Source organism: Heptranchias perlo, chromosome 2 (assembly GCF_035084215.1).
Source record: "Heptranchias perlo isolate sHepPer1 chromosome 2, sHepPer1.hap1, whole genome shotgun sequence".
Taxonomy (NCBI): Eukaryota; Metazoa; Chordata; class Chondrichthyes; order Hexanchiformes; family Hexanchidae; genus Heptranchias; species Heptranchias perlo.
The window spans coordinates 13,202,278-13,227,185 of NC_090326.1; the positions used below are offsets into that span (position 1 = coordinate 13,202,278).

Here is a 24,908-nt window from a genome sequence, read left to right on the forward strand (position 1 = left end):
CTCCACCATTGAAAATGATCACGTCTGATTGTTTTGTCTTGCATTTTAACACATTCTTCCTTTGTATTAGCTACGCCTCCCAATTTCCTGTTGTCCGCAAATTTTGAAATTGTACTTCTAATTCCCAAGTCCAAATTGTTGATGTAAATTGTGAACAACAGTGGTCCCAGCACCGACCCTCGTGAAACACCACTTCCCACCTTTTGCCACTCTGAAGATAAGAACGTAAGAAATAGGAGCAGAAGTAGGCCATCCAGCCCCTTGAGCCCGCTCCGCCATTCAATAAGATCGTGGCTGACCTTCGACCTCAACTGCACTTTCGCGCCCGATATACATATCCCTTGATTCCCTTAAGAGTCCAAAAATCTATCGATCTCAGTCTTGAATATACTCAACAACTGAGCAACCACAGCCCTCTGGGGTACAGAATTCCAAAGATTCTCCACCTTCTGAGTGAAGGAGTCCTAAATGGCCGACCCCTTATCCTGCGACTATGCCCCCTATTTCTAGACTCTTCAGCCAGAGGAAATAGCCTCTCAGCATCTACCCTGTCAAGCCCTCTCAGAATCTTATATGTTACAATGAGATCACCTCCCATTCTTCTAAATGCCAGAGAGTATAGGCCCATTCTACTCATTCTCTCTTCATAGGACAACCCTCTCATCCCAGGCACCATCTCTAAGGCCAGTATATCCTTCCTTAGGTAAGGAGACCAAAACTGTACACAGTACTCCAAATATGGTCTCACCAAAGCCCTGTACAATTGCAGCAAGACTTCCTTACTCTTGTACTCCAAACCCCTTGCAATAAAGGCCAACATACCATTTGCCTTTCTAACTGTTTGGTGCACCTACATGTTAACTTTCTGGGTTTCATGTACAAGGACACTCAAATCTCTCTGAACACCAACATTTGATAGTTTCTCACCATTTAAAAAATAATCTGTTTTTCTATTCTTCCTACCAAAGTGAATAACCTCACATTTCCCCACATTATACTCCAGCTGACACCTTTTTGCCCATTCACTTAACTTGTCTCTATCCCTTTGCAGACTCTTTGTGTCCTCCTCACAGCTTACTTTCGCATCCAACTTTGTATCATCAGCAAGCTTGGATATTACAGTCGATCCTTTCATCTTAGTCATTAATATAGTCTGTAAATAGCTGAGGCCGAAGCACTAATCCTTGCGGCACCCCATTAGTTACAGCCTGTCAATCTGAAAATGACCTGAGTAGCTATCCTTAACCCCTACTCTCTGTTTTCTGTTTTGTAGCCAGCTTACTATCCATTCTGCTACTGTCCCCTGACTCTGCATGCTCTGACCTTAGTCATGAGTCAACAATGCGGTACCTTATCGATGATGTTTTGAAAATCCAAATATATTACATCAACTACATTACCCTTGTCTACTCTTTCTGTTACTTTCTTCAAAGAATTCATACGAACATACGAATGAAGAGCAGGGGTAGGCCATTCGGCCCCTCGAGCCTGCTCTGCCATTTGACAAGATCAGGCTGATCTGATTGTGACCTCAACCCTATTTTCCTGTCTATCTACTATAACCTTTGATTCCCTTGTTAATCAGGAATCTATCTAAGTCAGCCTTAAAAATATTCAATAAGGTTGGTTAAACATGACTTTCCCTACTGAAATCCGTGCTGGCTACAGTTCATTAAATTTTTGTTTTCTAAACGTTTTTCTATTACATAGTTGAGTAAAGATTCCATTACCTTTCTCATCACCGATGTTAAGCTAACTGGTCTATAGTTCCCTGGACTTGTTCCAACACCCTTTTTAAACATAGAAATAACATTAGGGGTCCGCCAGTCCTCTGGCACTATTCCCTTCCCTAATGAGTTTTAATATATGTGTAATAGTGCTTCTGCTATCTCTTCCCTAACTTCTTTTAATATGCCTGGATGCAATCCATCCGGATCAGGGGTTTTATCCTCTCTAGGTTTGATTAGTTTATCAATTATCTCCCCCCTTTCTATCTTAAATGTCTATATACCTTTTTTGATCTTCTCTTCTAATGTCATACCCACCTTGCTAGTCTCCCTGGTAAATACTGAGGCAAAGTAACTATTCAATATTTCTGCCATTTTGCTGTCATTACCTTTGAGTTTATCTTGGAGTTTATATTCCCTTAGCGGCCCTTATCCTTATTTTTCTTTTGTTATTTATCTTTCTGTAGAATACTTCACTATTTCTGTTTATATTGATATAATTTGATTTCATAGTTCCTCTTTGCTTTCCTAATTGTTTTTTTGACATCCTTCCTAACCTCTTTGTATTCCCTTTTGTCATCCTCTCCTTTATTGTCTATGTACATAGAGTATGCCTTTTTTTTTCAGTTTCAATTTTACCCTTATCTCTTTATTCATCCATGGTGTTTCATTATTGGTTAGTTTGTTCCTGTTTTTTTAAGAGGAATATATTTCTCCTGAACTCTATTGATCACCATTTTAAATGTTTCCTACTGTTGTTCTAGTTATTTGTTTGTCAGTAATTTTTCCCAGTTTTTTTTCCCCCAGTTCCATTCTCATCCTCCTAAAATTAGATTTTTTCCAATCTATTACTTTGGTCTTTGTCTCACTTATGTCTTTTTCAATCATTATTTTAAACCTTATTATATTGTGATTGCTATTGCTTAGATGTTCCCTTACGCTCACATCTCTTATCTGCTCCAGTTCATTTCCCATTTCTTGATCCAGCAGTGATTCCTCTCTTGTTGGGCTTCTCACATACTGGGTAAGTAAGGTGTCCTGCACACATTGTTAAAAACTCCATTCCACTTTCTCCTTTCCTTACCTCTACTTGCCAGTATATTTGGGGGTAGTTGAAATCTCCCATGATTTTTATTCGATGCTTTTTACTCATTTCATAGCTTTGTCTACGTATTTCTTCCTCCATTTCCCTTCCACTATTAGGTGGTCTGTAGAATATGACTATTAACGTGATCGATCCCTTCTTATCCTTTGTCTCAATCCATGTGGATTCTGTTTCTATCTTATTACTGATGTCCCTTTTTTCTATTGCCATTATGTTATCTCTAATTAGTACAGCTACTCCACTCCCCCTTCTTCTTTCCCTATCCTTTCTAAATATATTGTATTCTGCAATATTTAACTGCCAATCCTGTTCTTTATGTAGCCACGTTTCAGTTAACCCGACTACATTTGGTTCCTCGATACGAATTTATGTCTCCAGTTCCCCATTTTGTTTCAGATGCTGTACCATTTCCCATTTCAAGTAAAGAGTCCTGGCCGTCCTGGCTCTAGGCCAGCGCCCAGGCCGCCCTTGCTCAAGGCCAGCGCCCAGGCCGCCCTTGCTCAAGGCCAGCGCCCAGGCCGCCCTTGCTCAAGGCCAGCGCCCAGGCCGCCCTGGCTCAAGGCCAGCGCCCAGGCCGCCCTGGCTCAAGGCCAGCGCCCAGGCCGCCCTGGCTCATGAAACACTTGCAGTCGAGTACTTTATTTGCTTTCAGATTCCTTCCTGTGACTTTCTCAGGACCACGTACATCCTCAGCTGCGAGACCGAATAAGCAGCCGATTCCAAGGTCACTGACTGTGGTACTCTGTAACCAATTGTTCGGAAGTGCACAAGACATCCTTGCTCCTGTACTCAAATCCTCTTGCAATGAAGGCCAACATACCATTTGCCTTCCTAAATGCTTGCTGCACCTGCATGTTTGCTTTCAGTGACTGGTGTACAAGGACACCCAAGTCCATTTGTACATTAACATTTCCCAATCTATCACCATTTAAATAATACTCTGCCTTTCCGTTTTTCCTTCCGAAGTGGATAACTTCACATGTATCCACATTATACTGCATCTGTCATGTATTTGTCCACTCACTCAACTTGTCTAAATCGCCTTGAAGCCTCTTTTCATCCTCCTCACAACTCACGATCCCACCTAGTTTTGTGTCGTCAGCAAACGTGGAAATATTACATTTGGTTCCCTCATCCAAATCATTGATATATATTGTGAATAGCTGGGGCCCAAGCACTGATCCCTGCGGTACCCCACTAGTCACTGCCTGCCACCCGGAAATAGACCCATTTATTCCTACTCTCTGTTTCCTGTCTGTTAACCAATTCTCAATCCATGCCAGTATATTACCACCAATCCCATGTGCTTTAATTTTGCACCCTAACCTCTTATGTGGGACTTTATCAAAGGCCTTCTGAAAATCCAAATAAACCACTTATCTATTCTACCAGTTACATCCTCAAAAAACTCCAGGATTGTCAAACATGATTTCCCTTTCATAAATCCATGTTGACTTTGTCTAATCCTGTTGATATTTTCTAAGTGTCCTGTTATCACATCCTTTTTAATAGACTCTAGCATTTTCCCTACTACTGATGTTAGGCTAACCGGTCTGTAGTTCCCTGTTTTCTCTCTCCATCCTTTTTTAGGCATGATGTGGAGATGCCGGTGATGGACTGGGGTTGACAAATGTAAGGAATCTTACAACACCAGGTTATAGTCCAACAGTTTTATTTGAAATAAAACTGTTGGACTATAACCTGATGTTGTAAGATTCCTTACATTCATCCTTTTTTAAATAGTGGGGTTACATTTGCCACCCTCCAATCTGCAGCAACTGTTCCATAATCTATAGAATTTTGGAAGATGAAAATTAATGCATCCACTATTTCCATGGCTACCTCTTTTAGTACTCTGGGGTGCAGATTATCAGGTCCTGGGGATTTATCGGCTTTCAGTCCCATTAATTTCTCCAGCACTATATTTTTACTAATACTAATTTCCTTTAATTCCTCCTTCTCACTAGTCCCTTGGCTCCCTAGTATTTCTGGGAAGTTATTTGTGTCCTCTTCCGTGAAGACAGAACCAAAGCATTTGTTTAATTGCTTTGCATTTCCTTGTTCCCCATTATAAATTCTCCCGTATCTGACTGTAAGGGGCCTACATTTGTCTTCACTAATCTTTTTCTTTTTATATACTTGTAGAAGCTTTTACAGTTCACTTTTATGTTCCTTGCAAGTTTACTCTCATACTCTATTTTTCCCCTCTTAATCAATCTCTTGGTCTTTTTTTGCTGAATTCTAAACTGCTCCCAATCCTCAGGCTTGCTCCTTTTTCTGGCAAATTTATATGACTCTTCTTTGGATCTAATACTATCCTTAATTTCTTTTGTTAGCCATGGTTGTGCTTTTGCACCAGAAAGGAATGTATAATTGTTGCAATTCATGCATTCGTTCCTTAAGTGTTAGCCATTGCTTATCCACCATCAAGCCCTTTAATGAAGCTGCCCAATCTATCATAGCCAACTCACTCCTCATACCTTCGTAATTTCCTTTGTTTAAATTTAGGACCCTAGTTTCGGATTGGACTACTTCACTTTCCATCTTAATGAAGAATTCTATCATGTTATGGTCAATCTTCCCTAAAGGACCCCACACAACAAGATTATTAATTAACCCCTCCTCATTGCACAATACCCAATCTAAGATAGCCTGTTCCCTTGGTTGGCTCCTCAACGTACTGGTCCAAAAAACCATCTTGTACCCACTCCAGGAATTCATCCAGGAATTCATCCTCCACAGTATTATTGCTACCTTGTTCATATGCTCTGAGATACCTTGTCTCAGTGCTCTGATACCTTTCGCAATGCTCTGAGATACCTTGTTCAAATACCTTGTCCAACCATCTCGTACACACTCCAGGAATTCATCCTCCACAGTGTTATTGCTAATTTGGTTTGGCCAGCCTATATGTAGATTAGAGTCACCCATGATTACTGTAGTACCCTTGTTACATCCATCTCTAATTTCCAGTTTGATGCCGTCCCCTACATTACCACTACTGTTTGGAGGCCAATAGACAACTCCCACCAGTGTTTTCTGCCCCTTGGCGCTTCTTAATTCCACCAGACTGATTCTACATCTTGATTTTCTGAGCCAATATCTTTTCTAACTAGACTGATTCTACATCTTGATTTTCTGAGCCAATATCTTTTCTAACTATTGCTCTGATTTCATCCTTTACTCACAATGCCACCCCACCTCCTTTTCCTTTTTGCCTGTCCTTCGTAAACATCAACAATTCTGCAAAATTACACTATCTTCTTAGGTTTACTTTAAGAATAGCAGCAATTGTAGAAATGCTCTGTAGGTTCATCATCTTCAGAAGCACATGGAGCATTGGCTTGGCAGATGTTGTGTACAAAAGAAAAGGGATGTATTTTGAAAAGGGAAGGAAAAATCTCAATACTGGAAAGGCCAGAAGGCAGATGTTAATTATTGTAGCTGAAAGCCACATCTATGGATGGCAGTTTCAAATAATACTCCACAGAAAGAATATTGTTAGGTCATCAGTGATCTTCATGCCAATTTGTAGCAACCACAAATCCACATTACAGCTTGAGGTGAAACAGTCGAAAAAATGACATTTAAACAGAGCAATTTACAGCAAGACTTCAAAAGTTTGCAATCCAGGATTCTCGTCCCACATTCTTTTTTAAATTAATGGTTCTCAGCATTGAAAGTAATTACTAAAGGTGTTGGGAGACCTTCCAAATTCCTTAGGTCTCCACATTAAAAATATATTCAACCATTCAATTACAGATCATAAACAGGGGGTGGATTGAACAGACTTGTGGAACAGATTCTTCCAGTCCAGAACTGGAGATATATGTTCGGTAGGAAATACTGCCTCACTGCAAGTTTTCTTCATGAAGTGAGACAGAAAGAAGAACATTAGGTTGTGAGCAAAAGGCTGCCTGACATGAAGCTAAGCAGTCAACATAGATGGGAAGTAAATATACTATGAAGCCTTTCGAAGCACTGTGTCATCTTGGTAAAACATCCAACAAAGCCTTTTTATATTATGTGTATAAACATAGAAAGCTGAGGTGATGCGATCGGTGATCGGTATGTCAACACACTGTCTGTTGCTGCTTCTACCGATATTATTTTATTTTTTCCAAATCAATGCAGAAGCAACTTCTGTCCTCCCCCTGCCCCTGTAAAGCCTAGTGGATCTGTAGAACAGACTCTGAGCAAAGGTAGCTCGAATACACACACACACACAAAGACTAAGACACACACACACACAAAAAGACTCAGGCACACACACACAAAAAGACTCAGGCACACACACACAAAAAGACTAAGACATACACACACAAAAAGACTAAGACACACACACACACACACACACAAAAAGACTAAGACACACACACACAAAAAGACCAAGACACGCACACAAACACACAAAAAGACTAAGCCATGCACACACACACACACACAAAAAGACTAAGACACGCACACACACAAAAAGACTAAGACACACACACACACAAAAACACTGGGATGAGAGGGTTGTCCTATGAAGAGAGGTTGAGTAGAATGGGCCTATACTCTCTGGAGTTTAGAAGAATGAGAGGTGATCTCATTGAAACATATAAGATTATGAGGGGGCTTGACAGGGTAGATGCTGAAATATTGTTTCCCCTGGTTAGAGAGTCTAGAACTAGGGGGCATAGTGTCAGGATATGGGGTCGGCCATTTAAGACTGAGATGAGATGGAATTTCTTCGTGCAGAGGGATGTGAATCTTTGGAATTCTCTACCCCAGTGGGCTGAGGATGCTGAGTCATTGAATATATTCAAGGCTGAGATGGATAGATTTTTGGACTCTAGGGGAATCAAGGGATATGGAGATCAGGTGGGAAAGTGGAGTTGAGGTCGAAGATCACCCATGATCTTACTGAATGGCGGAGCAGGCTCGAGGGGCCTAATGGCCTACTCCTGCTCCTTTTTCTTATGTTCTTATGTTAAGGCTAAGACATACACACACACACGCACACACAAAGACTAAGGCACACACAAAGGCTAATAATCACACGCACACTCAAAGACTAATAATCACACGCGCACACAAAGACTAAGTCACACACTCGCACACAAAGACTAAGGCACACACGCACACAAACACACACAAAAAGACGAAGACACACACACACAAAGGCACGCACACAAAGACGAACACACACACACACACACAAATAGGGACACACACACAAAAATATATAAAGGGACACATAAAGGGACACACAGAGGAAAGGTAAAAAATGAGGAGTACTTTGCTGTGATAAAATATTCAGAAGTGTGACCAGCGGCATGAACTCCCTGTGGTATCCTTGATGACACCACAGCAGTAGGTTTGGAGCAGGCTGTTCTCACTATTTTCTCCCCATTGTGATGAAAATGCTTTTTTAGACAGGCAAGAACCATCCAAGGCATTGGACTAAGAATTGTTGTTTTCTTCCCTCTTACAGAAGAGATAAAATACTCAATAACAACTTGCATTTATATAGCACCTTTGACATAGAAAAATGTTCCAAAGCACTTTATAGAGGCATAATCAAAAAATGGACCCCAAGCCAAAGAAGGAGATACTATGAGTGGTGATCAAAAGCTTGGTTGAACAGATGGGTTTTAAGGAAGGTCTTAAAGGAGGAGAGGGAGGTGGAGAGGTGGAAGGGTTTAGGGAAGGAAATCCAGAGCACTGGGCCGAGGCAGCTGAAGGCACAGCTGCCAGTGTTGGGGCGAAAGGTTGTGGGGGGGTGGGGCAGGTTATCTCCTGTCCCATCAAGATCTACAACAGGAAATATTGACAACCTATCCCCAATAGCAGGGGAAACATAAGGAACAACATTAATGATTAGTAAGACTTGCTAATCAGGCGTGTTTAAATAGGCCACTTAGGTGTATATCACGGAGTCCCAGAGTCACGTATAAGCCTGGAAATTGCCACTGGAATGCTCCCGAGGGATTAACAGTGTGCTGCATTGAATTTTTTGAAGGTTACAAAGAAAGCTGCCGATTTCAGTAGGTGTGGTGTGCTAAAACCGATGTTTGAACATCCTAATAGTGCGTCATTCAATGTACCATCCGCAGGATGCACTGCAGCAACTCGCCAAGGCTTCTTCGACAGCTCCTCCCAAACCCGTGACCTGCACCATCTAGAAGGACAAGAGCAGCAGGTACATGGGAACAACACCACCTGCACGTTCCCCTCCAAGTCACACACCATCCCGACTTGGAAATATATCGCTGTTCCTTCATCATCGCTGGGTCAATATCCTGGAGCTCCCTTTCTAACAGCACTGTTGGAGAACCTTCACCACACGGACTGCAGCGGTTCAAGAAGGTGGCTCACCACCACCTTCTCAAGGGCAATTAGGGATGGGCAATAAATGCCAGCCTCGCCAGCGACGCCCACATCCCATGAACGAATAAAAAGAAAATCTGTGAGATTCCCTCCAAGTTGCGCACCATTCTGTAACACATGTTGTCCTTTCTCCAGCACTGGTCTAAATCTTGGAATTCTTAACCTAACACCATCACAGGAGCATCATCACCACAATGCAGTGGCTCAATGCAGTGTCCCATCAACACCTTCTCAGGGAAGGACAATAAATATGGCCTTGCCAGCATCGCCGTGAACAGAGAGGACTTTTTTTTTGCACGTTTACTGGGGCCAGCTTGTCACGTAGAACATTGGCTCAATGTAGCACCTTTCTTCAGGTCTGACAACTATTTGCTGTTGTGGTTCTTGGATACTCCATTCACCTTCTCTCCTGCCTCATTGCTTTACTGCTGAACTAGACACTGTTGGAGGCATGGTCATCACTCCCATACAGAAGCATAAAGGGTTACAACACAGAAGGAGCCTATTCGTCCCACCTCCGTGGCAGCTCTTCCATAGAGCAATCCAAAACTAATCCCACTACCCTGCGCTCTCCCCATTGTCCAGGATCTTCCGCTGCCTCAAATATTTATCCAGCTTTCCTTTCCGATGCAATGGTCTCTGCCTCAACCACCACCTGTGGCAAAGAATTCCACGGTCTAACTACGCGCTGTGCAAAAAAAATTTCTCCTAACCTCTCTCCTCGCTTTTTTAGTGACAATTTTAAATGGATGACCCCTCATTACCGACTCCTCAGCCAGAGGAAGTTATCTTTCCCGAATTCACTATCAAAAACTATTCTTAATTTTCAAACCCCAATTAAATCTCCTCTTAGCCTTCTTAACTCCAGTGGAAATGGGCCCAGTAACTCAAGTTTTTGTCATAACTATAGTTGTTTTCCCCTGGTGAATCTACGCTGCACGGTCTCTATGGCTGTAATGTCTTTTCTACAATGGGATACCCAAAACTGTGGCCTAATCATTGCTGTGTACAAATTCATCATTACCTCTTTGCTCTTGTACTCATGCCCCTATTTATAAAACCTAAAATGTTATCAGCCTTATGTACGATATGGTTACAATTAGGAAGTGTGAACGCAGCAAGATTCTTAAAGGAGCTTCACGAAAGGACATGCATCCTCAATATATGGCCCGCAGTATGCCCTTGATGATGTGTAGCTGTTCACATGTACATGCTGTTACACTCGATATTTCAGTGTGCTATTCGATAAGGTAATTGAGATACACAGGCACATAGATAAAGTGGTCTGAAGCAATTTAAGCCATTGACTCCTTTAGAAGAGGCCACCTTAGAAATTATCTGCCGTGAGAACATCAAGGAGGTGGGGCAGTGAAGTCCGTGGCTTCCCCACAGCTCAGGATGATTACCATATTGTTCACGTCATGTCACGCTATCCTACTGTGTGACAGTCACAAAGGCACACACTCAACTGCAACAGCATCACACAGAGCCAAATGCAATGAAAGTGCTGGTTATTAGAGACAGAATTTTGCTCCCTTTTGCTTTCTTAGCAACGGAAGAACAAATTGTGGCCGCAGCACAGTTCTTAACTCTGCTGAAGCTTTGAAAGATTCACACTTCACAGGTCAAGTTACAATTAATTTCATATCTGGACCATTTAAGCTGCATGAGTCACTTTAGTTGGACAAAGTGCATCGCAAGGTCTGGGCAGGTGTACGGGTTCATTCAGTAGCTGGTCCTGTGCAATTATGGATGAACGATTGTTTGCACTGCAGTCTGACAGAAACATGTGGCAGCTGCTGTGCCAATTTTTTTTATTCGTTCATGGGATGTGGGCGTCGCTGGCAAGGCCAGCATTTATTGCCCTTGAGAAGGTGGTGATGAGCTGCCTTCTGGAACCACTGCAGTCCGTGTGGTGAAGGTTCTCCCACAGTGCTGTTAGGTAGAGAGTTCCAGGATTTTGACCCAGCGACGATGAAGGAACGGCGATATATTTCCAAGTCGGGATGGTGTGTGACTTGGAGGGGAACGTGTAGGTGGTTTTGTTCCCATATGTCTGCTGCCCTTCTCCTTCTAGATGGTGCAGGTCACGGGTTTGGGAGGTGCTGTCGAAGAAGCCTTGGCGAGTTGCTGCAGTGCATCCTGTGGATGGTACACACTGCAGCCACAGTGCGCCAGTGGTGAAAGGAGTGAATGTTTAGGGTGGTGGATGGCGTGCCAATCAAGCAGGCTGCTTTGTCCTGGATGGTGTCGAGCTTCTTGAGTGTTGCTGGAGCTGCACTCATCCAGGCAAGTGGAGAGTATTCCACCACACTCCTCACTAGTGCCTTGTAGATGGTGGAAAGGCTTTGGGGAGTCAGGAGGTGAGTAACTCACCGCAGAATACCCAGTCTCTGACCTGCTCTTGTAGCCACAGTATTTATGTGGCTGGTCCAGTTAAGTTTCTGGTCAATGGTGACCCCCAGGATGTTGATGGTGGGGATTCGGTGATGGTAATGCCGTTGAATGTCATGGGGATGTGGTTAGACTCTCTCTTGTTGGAGATTGTCATTGCCTGGCACTTGTCTGGCATGAATGTTACTTGCCACTTATCAACCCAAGCCTGGATGTTGTCCACGTCTTGCTGCATGCGGGCACGGACTGCTTCATTATCTGAGGGGTTGCGAATGGAACTGAACACTGCAATCATCAGTGAACATCCCCATTTCTGACTTTTTGATGGAGGAAAGGTCATTGATGAAGCAGCTGAAGATGGTTGGGCCTAGGACACAGCCCTGAAGAACTCCTGCAGTAATGCCCTGGGGCTGAGATGATTGGCCTCCAACAACCACTACCATCTTCCTTTGTGCTAGGTATGACTCCAGCCACTGGAGAGTTTCCCCCCTAATTCCCATTGACTTCAATTTTACTAGGGCTCCTTGGTGCCTCACTCGGTCAAATGCTGCCTTGATGTCAAGAGCAGTCAATCTCACCTCACCTCGGGAATTGAGCTCTTTTGTCCAGCTTTGGTCCAAGGCTGTAATGAGGTCTGGAGCCGAGTGGTCCTGGCAGAACCCAAACTGAGCATCGGTGAGCAGGTTATTGGTGAGTAAGTGCTGCTTGATATCAATGTCGACGACACCTTCCATCACTTTGCTGATGATTGAGAGTAGAGACCTGGGTGGTAATTGGTCAGATTAGATTTGTCCTGCTGCTTGTGGACAGGACATACCTGGGCAATTTTCTACATTGTCGGTAGATGCAAGTGTTGTAGCTGTACTGTAACAGTGTGGCTAGAGGCGTGGCTAGTTCTGGAGCACAAGTCTTCAGCACTACAGCCGGGATGTTGTCGGGGCCCATAGCCTTTGTTGTGTCCAGTGCACTCAGCCATTTCTTGATATCACGTGGAGTGAATCAAATTGGCTGAAGACTGGCTTCTGTGAAGGTGGGGATATTGGGTGGAGGCCGAGATGGATCATTCACTCAGCACTTCTGGCTGAAGATTGTTGCAAACGCTTCAGCCTTGTCTTTTGCACTCACGTGCTGGATTCTGCCAAATTTGAGGATGGGGTTGTTCACGGAGCCTCCTCCTCCCGTTAGTTGTTTAATTGTCCACCATCATTCACGACTGGATGTGGCAGGACTGCAGAGCTTTGATCTGATCCGTTGTTTGTGGAATCGCTTAGCTCTGTCTATAGCTTCCGCTGCTTAGCATAAATGTAGTCCTGTTTTGAGGCTTCACCAGGTTGGCACCTCATTTTTAGGTATGCCTAGTGCTGCTCCTGGCATGCTCTTCTACTCTCCTCATTGAACCAGTGTTGATCCCTTGGCTTGTTGGTAATGTTAGAGTGAGGAATATGCCGGGCCATGAGGTTACAGATTGTGCTGGAATACAATTCTGCTGCTGATGATGGCCCACAGCGCCTCATGGATGCCCAGTTTTGAGCTGCTCGATCTGTTCTGAATCTATCCCATTTAGCACGGTGGTAGTGCCACACAACACGTTGGATGGTATCCTCAGTGCGAAGACGGGACTTCATCTCCACAAGGACTGTGCGGTGGTCACTCCTACCAATACTGTCATGGACAGATGCATCTGCGACAGGTAGACTGGTGAGGACGAGGTCAAGTAGGTTTCTCCCTCATGTTTGTTCGCTCACCATCTGCCGCAGGCCCAGTCTGGCAGCTATGTCCTTCAGGACTCGGCCAGCTCTGTCAGTAGTGGTGCTACCGAGCCACTCTCGCTGATGGACTTTGAAGTCCCACACCCAGAGTACATTCTGTGCCCTTGCTACCCTCAGTGCTTCCTCCAAGTGGTGCTCAACATGGAGGAGGACTGATTCATCAGCTAAGGGAGGGCGGTAGATGGTGATCAGAAGGAGGTTTCCTTGCCCATGTTTGAGCTGATGCCATGAGATTTCATGGGGTCCGGAGTCAATGTTGAGGACTCCCAGGGCCACTCCCTCCTGACTGTATATCACTGTACCGCCACCTCTGGTCGGTCTGTCCTGCCGGTGGGACAGGACATACCCAGGGATGGTGATGGAAGAGTCAGGGATGTTGGCTGAAAGGTATGATTCTGTGAGTATGGCTATGTCAGGCTGTTGCTTGACTAGTCTGTGGGACAACTCTCCCAATTTTGGCACAAGTCCCCAGATGTTCGTGAGGAGGACTTTGCAGGGTCGACTGAGCTGAGTTTGCCTTTGTCGTGTCCGGTGCCTAGTGGTCCAATGCTGGTCCATCTGAGTTTATTCTTATTGTGACTTTCTGTAGCGAGATTGTACAACTGAGTGGCTTGCTAGGCCATTTCAGAGGGCGATTAAGAATCAACCACATTGCTGTGGGTCTGGAGTCACATATAGGCCAGACCGGGAAAGAACGGCAGGTTTTTACGACAATCCGGTAGTTTCATGGCCACCGTTACTGAGACTAGTTTCTTGTTATCCCAGATTTTATTTAATTAATTGAATTTAAATTCCCCAGCTGCCATGGTGGGATTTGAACTCATGACTCCGGATTATTAGTCCAGGCCTACTGGATTACTAGTCCAGTAACATAACCACTATGCTTCCCGTACCGCATCAGTCAAGTAAAGAATATGCTGCAGCACTGGCTGAATGTGACACATTGCACGTGTGAAGCGCTGGTACTGGAACAACAAACACTTTCCACTTCAGTATCAATTATCCTGTCATAACAAAGTTATGCACAGAACACACTTTCGCAGAATAGCACTTTGGCAACATGCAAGAAATAGGCTGGGAGTGTGCACTAAGAGCCCTCCTAAAATGAGTGTTCAGTAACCCAGCAATATTGCTGGCATTGGGTGTGGCGGCAGCAGTAAATTACAGGTAGATCCGTGTTCTCAATAATCTTTGTATATCCTAAGCTGCTGAAAGGAACAAATTTTGGTGTTCAGATTTAGGACTTATCCACCAATCAGGCAACAATTCAAAAAAACTTCCCAAATCAACTAGGATAAAACCAGCAAGTAATGAAACACAAGTGCTGGGGTTTCATGGGCCAATAGTCAGAGCTCTACAGGCCACAGTGCACATATCCTGCAGCGAGAGCAACACTATCCCTCTGGGTCACCACGGCCAACAAAAAAATTCAATGCGAGTATAAAACAGGAGAAAACAATTTCATAATTGCAGCAGTTTTTAAGCAACCAGAGGAAACCTGCTCTGATTATTTTTTTTTTTTTTAACAGCGACACACATCAAAAAATATCCTAAGCTGCTGATACGAATAGATCTTTGTGTCTTAAAGCAAAATAGGCGATAATCAGTACTTATGGGTGAGAGTTGCCGGGTCTGGGAAGTTCCTCCATTGTCTCTCTCGTTGCAGGGCTGAATGGAAAGTCTGGCACTGTACCATTTACAGGACCGCAGTGCGTGCAGCGCACAGCAGGAGTGACACTAATGTAGAGAAATCACTGTTCGAATTTCCGTCACTAAAATTTAATTTGCCTCTTTCACTTTACTCACTGCTGCCTAACCAATCTAAATGAAGCTGTTTAGGGAAGAGAGTGATGTTTGAATAGTGCAGAGAAAACTCGGGGGGGGGGGTGACCTGATAGAGGTCTTTAAGATTATGAAGAGGCTTGATAGGGTAGAGGTAGAGAAGATGTTTCCATTTGCAGGGGAACCCAGAACTAGGGGCCATAAATATAAGATAGTCACTAATAAATCCAATAGGGAATGCAGGAGAAACTTCTTTACCCAGAGAGTGGTTAGAATGTGGAACCCGCTACCACAAGGAGCAGTTGAGGTGACTAGCGTAGATGCATTTAAGAGGAAGCTGGATAAACACATGAGGGAGAAAGGAAGAAGGGTGAGAGGAGGCTCATGTGGAGCATAAATACCAGCATGGCCTGTTTCTGTTCTGCACATTCTCTGTAATTCAGTGTAATCTCAAACGGCCTGCGCTGTGGCAGTCCATTTCCTGGAGCAGATGATATTGAGCGCACCATGGATTCCAGCTGGTCTAACCTGGACATCTGAAACTGTTGTAAGATTGAGGATCAGATCACCGGGACAAGTGAAGAGTCCCCTTTGCCATTCAAAACATGGGACTTTGTAACTAGTTTAAAAAGACAAAATTATTAAAAAGAATTAGTCTGGGCCAGCGAATAAGTTTGTCTACTATTGCCGCTCTTCTTCGTGTAGCTCGTTGTCTAAATGCTGCTGGAATCCTGTACAAGGTTGCATTGTTTTAAATAATGCCTCTGACTGTATTTGGCAAAGAATGGAACACTCGTGTAACTAGTGACTGTAGTTCTGATTCAGAAGGGAGGGGAGTCTCAAGTATAAATAAAGCAATGACACTCACCGCTCTTGTGGTCCACTGTGGTGATAGCCTGGATGAGGAGTGGAGCATTCGACTCCGTGTACTCCACGAACACCAGCAGCAGCTTCAATGCTGTTTTCACCACCAGTCGAAACTGCATGACAAATGAAGACCATGTTTACCTTGAGAAATCTCACTCTAATTTCACGACGGGAGAAAGAACTGCAATATTTCAAATGAGCGACACCTCCAGAAATCAACCTGCATTGATAGAAAGTACCCGCCAATACTGACTGAGAAACTGTCATCACTGTCAGATAACCAGCATTATACAGGCTGCAAGGACAAGGCAGACAGATTGTATTCTGTACTTTGAGAGTGGCTGTGCACATGTATAAATTGAATGGATGTAAAAAAATTTTCTCCCCTTTTTCTCCTTGTGTTGCACAGTGTTTCTTCCCTAGAGGCTAAAGTTATTGAGAGTCTTTCTTTTCGAAGAAGGCGGATGGGACAGCATCAGTGCTGCTATTGGCTTAACCGGAGTGAGGTGGATTATGTCCAGAGCGAAGGCCTCGCCAATGAAGTGCTCCACCTGTAGGTCAGAATGAGAAGTGCACAACAGGTGAATCCGGAATCCTGTTTATACTGCAGAACCACTTCAAATAGAACCACAATCTGCTGGTGCTCCTAATTCACTCTATTTGCATACTGAAGTGGAATTCTGGGCACTGGCGTAAACTGAGGAATTAGTGCACATTATTAGGCTGCATAGCAGAGCCGATTGTGTCAGCTTGCCGTTTATATTTTACAGTGGCCGCACTTTGCCTTTCGAGGCTGGAAGGAAAACCATATCATATCGTTTTGCTCTGTGCTTTCAAGAGCAGAATGGTACTTCAGCAAGCATGCCAGTTACATCATATAAACCGGGGCTGAGTGGCAGCTCTGAGCATTCCCCATTGTAACTTTCAAGTTGTCAATCACTTGAGACCCATAAGAAAACTTTTCTTTGAAAAGTAACAAACTTCCCTAATTCCAAACAGGTCAGCTGAAAGGTCTTGTGGTTAGTTTTGATTTGTGATCAGCTTCTGTCACTGCTGAGTGTAAACTCTGCACCAACTAAAACAGACTTTTCGTCAAGTGCTGTCTGCAAATTGAAGGCAGTGCACCTAAAAAAAGTTCCTCTTAAAAATCACATGAATTGGCTGGCTCTTCCAGTTCCTATTGCCATCTCCCAAGGTCCTACTGCCATCTCCCCGGGTCTTAATGCCATCTCCCCAGGTCCTACTGCCACCTCCCCAGGTTTCTCAAGGTTTTGTCACCAGGCCTCATCTACCAGTGTTTCTTAATGATCATTAGTTAGAGGCAGGGTTGGACTTTGCAGATAAATACATAAGGCCACTGTAGAACCCCATCCAAAAAATTATTTTTCCATTGATCTCTGCTTCATTTTTATCAAGCTGTTCATTTTACAACTGTTTATTACACAGGCTGATAAAGGAAAAACACCGGTCACCGAAATACCACTACTGTCTATTTACGCAAAGTATAAATAATGCCTCAAGTAAGAATCCAAATTGCATATATCAACCGGAAAATCATCCAATAAATACATACCAGGCCCGTACATGAACAGGCTTGGAAAATGTGTTATGCGTTTATGAGGAATCACTTGCACACAAGAGCTTTTAAAGAAGAATGCCACTTTCAAGAAAAACAAACATTCCTTTATCTCACTGATCTCATTGTAGGGGAACCTCAGCTATGAATGGGAAGTATCTCCACAAGTAATTAAAGCTATTTAAACATCTGACATTACAGATAATCAGATCTTCAGGCTTCCTCTGGGAGATCCTCCATTTTAGCATTTAAAATAGGTCAAGCTGACACAGGCCCAGCAGACCTGATCACAGTTTATTTGTATTCCAACCTTCACCATATTAACGTACATACAGAAAGTGATCTACGGAGCCCCGTAAAGGGTTTTAAGATACTCTTTTATGTGATGAACATGATATAAATCCAGCCGTCGAATGTACTTAAAAATATAGATCCAGAAATCAGTAAACGGGATTATTTTTTTAACAAGAGAAAAACTTGAGCACAGTGCCTGCGATGAGTGACTTGCAACAGCAGATGGCAATCACATACAGGATTGTAACTGACCAATTTTCAGTCCACTCGACGAGTCCTGCCTGCTATTATCAGTACAATTCCCAGATACTTCCTCTTTACCTCCTGCTCTCCTCCTATCTCCACCCCCATCAACCTTTATCTTTGTTACTTCTACACACTGTGGCACAACTGTACTGTAGACCTGTCAGTGGGGGGACAGAATAAGTTGTTTAATTAAGGGATAAAAAATGGGGATCACAAAGAGTGGGGATAAGATAACTTTCTTTCCCTCCTAAAATAAAGAATCATAAAAATTGATTGATCAAATTATCTAAATGGGAAAAGCATGGGGAAAACTGTGGATTTTTGTGTGCAACATCCAGGCAGTGTAAGTGGTGGAAGCTTGGGCAAAAAAGTGGGACGATCCCAGTGAGAATATTGCAGTCACAAATAATTAACTAAAGATGAGCAATAGTGAGCTTCTGCTGATGAACAAAGAAATTTCAAAAGAAGATTGATTCAGATAAAGATTTTGCAAATTTTGTGAGCACCATTAAATTGTGGAACAGTACCCTAATTTTACAGAGACTGTGGTGGGCTCCCCCCATGTCTCAGCAGCCACTGGGCAACTCCATTCAGATTGGAGCCAGGCAAAACTGCTACTTTGAACATAAATGTTTCACTGCTTGTTGTGATGGAGGCAAGTACACCATCGTGAAATATGCCAGGTCTGATCCCCAGTTCGATTCCCAGTTCTGTGCTGAGTTAGCTGAACTCAGGTGCACACCAAGGAATGTGCGAGAATTTGGAGGGAACAGGGTGAAAAGCAGAGAGGTGTTAATATTGGCCTCAGCATTCTGAGTCACGAAAGAAAAACAGGAAATAAAATCAACTGGGGTGCTGGTTCCGATCAGTGTCCAATGAGCTGTGATGAAAAGAGGTGATCTTGGCTTGGCTGTGATGCCCCCCAAGATGAGCAGCACATTGAGACTCCTTGATTTAAGATCAGAAACACCCCAGAATATTTATAAAGTGTGAATGGGGTCAATGTGGGTCAGTGTCAGTATATAAAGTGTGAATGGGGTCAATGTGGGTCAGTGTCACTTTATAAAGTGTGAATGGGGTCAATGTGGGTCAGTGTCAGTTTATAAAGTGTGAATGGGGGTCAATGTGGGTCAGTGTCAGTATATAAAGTGTGAATGGGGTCAATGTGGGTCAGTGTCACTTTATAAAGGGTGAATGGGGTCAATGTGGGTCAGTGTCAGTTTATAAAGTGTGAATGAGGTCAATGTGGGTCATTGTCACTTTATAAAGTGTGAATGGGGTCAATGTCACTTTATAAAGTGTGAATGGGGTCAATGTGGGTCAGTGTCAGTTTATAAAGTGTGAATGGGGTCAATGTGGGTCAGTGTCAGTATATAAAGTGTGAATGGGGTTAATGTGGGTCAGTGTCAGTTTATAAAGTGTGAATGGGGTCAATGTGGGTCAGTTTATAAAGTGTGAATAGGGTTATTGTGGGCCAGTTTCAGTTTATAAAGTGTGAATAGGGTTATTGTGGGCCAGTTTCAGTTTATAAAGTGTGAATGGGGTCAATGTGGGCCAGTGTCAGTTTATAAAGTGTGAATGGGGTCAATGTGGGCCAGAGTCAGTTTATAAAGTGTGAATGGGGTGAATGTGGGTCAGTGTCAGTTTATAAAGTGTGAATGTGGTGAATGTGGGTCAGTGTCAGTTTATAAAGTGTGAATGGGGTCAATGTGGGTCAGTGTCAGTTTATAAAGTGTGAATGGGGTTAATGTGGGTCAGTGTCAGTTTATAAAGTGTGAATGGGGTCAATGTGGGCCAGTGTCAGTTTATAAAGTGTGAATGGGGTCAATGTGGGCCAGAGTCAGTTTATAAAGTGTGATTGGGGTGAATGTGGGCCAGTGTCAGTTTATAAAGTGTGAATAGGGTGAATGTGGGTCAGTGTCAGTTTATAAAGTGTGAATGGGGTCAATGTGGGTCAGTGTCAGTTTATAAAGTGTGAATGGGGTTAATGTGGGTCAGTGTCAGTTTATAAAGTGTGAATGGGGTCAATGTGGGTCAGTTTATAAAGTGTGAATAGGGTTATTGTGGGCCAGTTTCAGTTTATAAAGTGTGAATAGGGTTATTGTGGGCCAGTTTCAGTTTATAAAGTGTGAATGGGGTCAATGTGGGCCAGTGTCAGTTTATAAAGTGTGAATGGGGTCAATGTGGGCCAGAGTCAGTTTATAAAGTGTGAATGGGGTGAATGTGGGTCAGTGTCAGTTTATAAAGTGTGAATGTGGTGAATGTGGGTCAGTGTCAGTTTATAAAGTGTGAATGGGGTGAATGTGGGTCAGTGTCAGTTTATAAAGTGTGAATGGGGTGAATGTGGGTCAGTGTCAGTTTATGAAGTGTGAATGTGGTGAATGTGGGCCAGTGTCAGTTTATAAAGTGTGAATGGGGTCAATGTGGGCCAGTGTCAGTTTATGAAGTGTGAATGAGGTCAATATGGGTCTGTGTCAGTTTATGAAGTGTGAATGAGGTCAATATGGGTCAGTGTCAGTTTATAAAGTATGAATGGGTGAATGTGAGTCAGTGTCAGTTTATAAAGTGTGAATGGGGTCAATGTGGGCCAGTGTCAGTTTATGAAGTGTGAATGAGGTCAATATGGGTCAGTGTCAGTTTATAAAGTGTGAATGGGGTGAATGTGGGCCAGTGTCAGTTTATAAAGTGTGAATAGGGTGAATGTGGGTCAGTGTCAGTTTATAAAGTGTGAATGGGGTCAATGTGGGTCAGTGTCAGTTTATAAAGTGTGAATGGGGTTAATGTGGGTCAGTGTCAGTTTATAAAGTGTGAATGGGGTCAATGTGGGTCAGTTTATAAAGTGTGAATAGGGTTATTGTGGGCCAGTTTCAGTTTATAAAGTGTGAATAGGGTTATTGTGGGCCAGTTTCAGTTTATAAAGTGTGAATGGGGTCAATGTGGGCCAGTGTCAGTTTATAAAGTGTGAATGGGGTCAATGTGGGCCAGAGTCAGTTTATAAAGTGTGAATGGGGTGAATGTGGGTCAGTGTCAGTTTATAAAGTGTGAATGTGGTGAATGTGGGTCAGTGTCAGTTTATAAAGTGTGAATGGGGTGAATGTGGGTCAGTGTCAGTTTATAAAGTGTGAATGGGGTGAATGTGGGTCAGTGTCAGTTTATGAAGTGTGAATGTGGTGAATGTGGGCCAGTGTCAGTTTATAAAGTGTGAATGGGGTCAATGTGGGCCAGTGTCAGTTTATGAAGTGTGAATGAGGTCAATATGGGTCTGTGTCAGTTTATGAAGTGTGAATGAGGTCAATATGGGTCAGTGTCAGTTTATAAAGTATGAATGGGGTGAATGTGGGTCAGTGTCAGTTTATAAAGTGTGAATGGGGTCAATGTGGGCCAGTGTCAGTTTATGAAGTGTGAATGAGGTCAATATGGGTCAGTGTCAGTTTATAAAGTGTGAATGGGGTGAATGTGGGTCAGTGTCAGTTTATAAAGTGTGAATGGGGTGAATGTGGGCCAGTGTCAGTTTATAAAGTGTGAATGGGGTGAATGTGGGTCAGTGTCAGTTTATAAAGTGTGAATGGGGTGAATGTGGGCCAGTGTCAGTTTCCCTCAGTAACCTAGGATGTATCCCACCTGGACCGGGTGACTTTTCTACTTTGAGTACTGCCAACTCTTTACGTCTCTCCTCTTTATCTATTTTTATCCTAATATCGCTACTTCCTCCTTTACTGCTGCACTGGCCACATCCTCTTCGCTCGTGAAGACAGATGCAAAGTATTCATTTCGTACCTCAGCCATGCCCTCTGCCTCCATAACATAATCTTTTTTGTCCCTAAACAGCCCCACTCTTCCTTTGACTACCTTTTACTATTTATATGTTTATAAAAGACTTTTGGGTTTCCTTTTATGTTAGCTGCTAATCTATTCTCATATTCTCTCTTTGCCCCTCTTATTCCCTTTTTTGGATCTCCTCTGTACTTTCTCTATTCAGCCTGGTTCTCTACTGTATTATGAACCTTACATTTGTCATAAGCCTCCTTCTTCAGTTTCATTTTAATCTCTATATCTTTAGTCATCCAGGGAGCTCCAGCTTTGGACGCCCTTCCTTTCCACCTCGTAGGAATGTGTCTACTCTGGACCTGAACCATCTCCTCCTTGAAGGCCTCCCATTGTTCAATTACTATTTTGCCTCCCAGTTTTTGATTCCAATCCACCCGGACAAAATCCCTTTTTAACTCACTGAAATTAGCCTCCTTCAGTTAAGTTTTTCACATTTGATTGTTCCTTGTCCTTTTCCATAACTATTTTAAATCTATTGATATTATGATCACTGTTCCCCAAATGCTGCCCCACTGAAACATGCTCCACCTACCCCACTTCATTCCCCAGAACTAGATCCAGCACTGCTTCCATCCTTGTTGGGCTGGAAACACACTGATCAAGAAAGTTCTCTTGTACACATTTCAGGAATTCCTCCCCCCTTTGCCCTTTACGCTGTTACTATCCCACTCTCTACTGGGATAATTGAAGTCCCCCAGTAATACCACTCTATAGTTCTTGCATCTTTCTGTAATTTGCTTGCAAATTTGCTCCCCTATCTCCTTCCCACTATTTGGTGGCTTATAGTTACACCCAGCAGTGTAGTAGCTCCTCTGTTGTTCCTTAATTCTAACCAAATAGATTCTATCTTTGACCCCTCAACCACATCATCCCTTTCCAGTGCTATAATAGTTTCTTTGATCAATCCTGGGGCAGTGTTAGTTTCTAAAGTGTAAAGTGTGGGCTAGTCTGAGTGTGAATGAGCTTGCAAATCCAGCAGTAATGTTTTCATGCTGATTCTGTTTATTGTGAAGTAACAATCTTTTTTGGTCTCAGTTGAAATGGTATCGGAGTTACAGATTAAATTGATCCAAAAGAGTTCAATAGTCCATAGAATCATAGAATCTTACAGCACAGAAGGAGGCCATTCGGCCTGTCATGCCTGTGCCGGCTCCTTGAAAGAGCTGTCCAATTTAGTCCCACACCCCAGCTTTCTCCCTCATAACCCTGCAAATTAGTCCTCTTATTTGCCTCGTCATCGTCTTCTTTACCTTTTCTAACGAGCGTTTGAAGCTGTGTTATTTTAAATTGTATAAAATTGTATAAAACAATGATAAAAGAAGTCTAGTTCTTTTCATCGAGAGTTATTATTCCTTCAAGAAGGAATGGAGAGGTACTTCTTTTTCAGATGTGACCTTCTCCTGGTTTGTCAAACACATGCCACATCCGAATATCACATGGTAACAGCTAAATGATGCCATATTTTGTTGGGTCAATATTCAGGCATCCCTGGCAGCCACCTAAAACCAGTGACAGGTCCAGTCATGAACATATGCAAGGGACCTCGCCTGCTTCAAGTGTTTTATTGTTTATAAATAAATTGACTATAAAAAGTGCACTTTTGAAAAGAGGAAACATGATCGTAGAGGGCAGGAGAAAGCCAGCAGTGATTGTTCTTGTTCTGTAACCTGTATGTGGGCTGGATCACAGCAATGATCGAGCCTGGATGATTCATGCAGATGAAAAGATTTTAGCTTCCACAAGTCAATTTTTGTAAAATTGTTATGTTGATTTAAGCTTCATTGTTTAAAAGCTATACATATTAAAATATCTATTAAAATAACATTCACTGTAATATGACTAAGGAAGGGTAAATAATATTTCATTATGTGGAAAAATGCTTATTCCCTTTCTCAGTAATCTAATTAATATCAGATTGAGTTTAACTATCCATAAATTAAATATCCAGTTGTCTTTGTTGGGTATCTACTGGAATTCGTATTACATGCTGGGCCTTGTATGTAAATGGGGATTTTCACAATTATTATTGAGCCATTACACACATCAGTTGTACACTCTACAGTTGAATTACTGAATTTTTCCTCAATTTGCCGGGTAAGTGATTATTTAGATAAACTGGTAAAGGAGTGTTACAAGTGCATTGTGACTGTCTGATTTTTGGTCACCTTTCAGTGTTGGTAAAGGTAAAATTAACAAAATCACCCATTTAAACCGGGAGCACCTGGCATTTTGTTAGTGGCTCATAAAAAGCTAAGGAAAAAGGGAAATTAACTTGGAAAAAAAAGAGAAAAATGTAATCCAAAACACAGCAAGCTGACACAATGAAAGCTGAACCAACCTATGCTCACTCTCGGTCGAGTGTGGGATGGATTACAAAAGGAAGAACATCATAATTCTTTAAAAAGTATGCTTCACAATCACTTAGTGGGTAATTACACTTTATGGTGTGGAATAGCCCTACGGACCTGGGAAGTGCTTGGTTCATTCCCTGGTCTGTGCCGAGTTAATCAGATTGATAGTGGGAAACTAAAATTGGCCTCAGCTATTATGAAACGGTAGGTAACTCCAGCTAGTGTTCCTGCTGCTGGTCTGTATTCAGGTTGGAAATTGGGATGCGGGGTGCATTGGGGGAGGATAGGATTGAGTGTGGCTGTTGCCACCACCTCCCTTTACACAGTCGGACAGTCTTCTGACACTGACTGTTCAAATTCATACGTGGACAACAGTTCCTTCGATGAGGTTCCACTGGGCAGTGGCTGCCTGTGGTACTAAAACCGCTACACGAATTGTAAACTGCACTCTGCCATTATCACTGAACAATACATCCATTCCCAGTAGAGGAAGCCAAGCTGTGAGCCCCCAAGAGGTGCAGGAAGAAACTATAAATGGTTCCATATGGGGATATCACTGTTACCTCGCTACACCCAGGCATTAGACAGACACAGAGC

The 24,908-nt window shown here is 43.0% G+C and overlaps 1 protein-coding gene across 13 annotated transcripts in view; it reads right to left on the minus strand.

Annotated features, from left to right (window-relative positions):
- Positions 1-24,908, minus strand: part of fhod3b (formin homology 2 domain containing 3b) — a 746,243-nt gene that overhangs the window by 209,969 nt on the left and 511,366 nt on the right. For all 13 annotated transcript variants that reach the window (XM_068000433.1, XM_068000425.1, XM_068000417.1 and 10 more), the window contains one exon: positions 16,018-16,129. In XM_068000433.1, the coding sequence (XP_067856534.1) occupies positions 16,018-16,129 (112 nt within the window). The remainder of the gene's footprint in view (positions 1-16,017; positions 16,130-24,908) is intronic.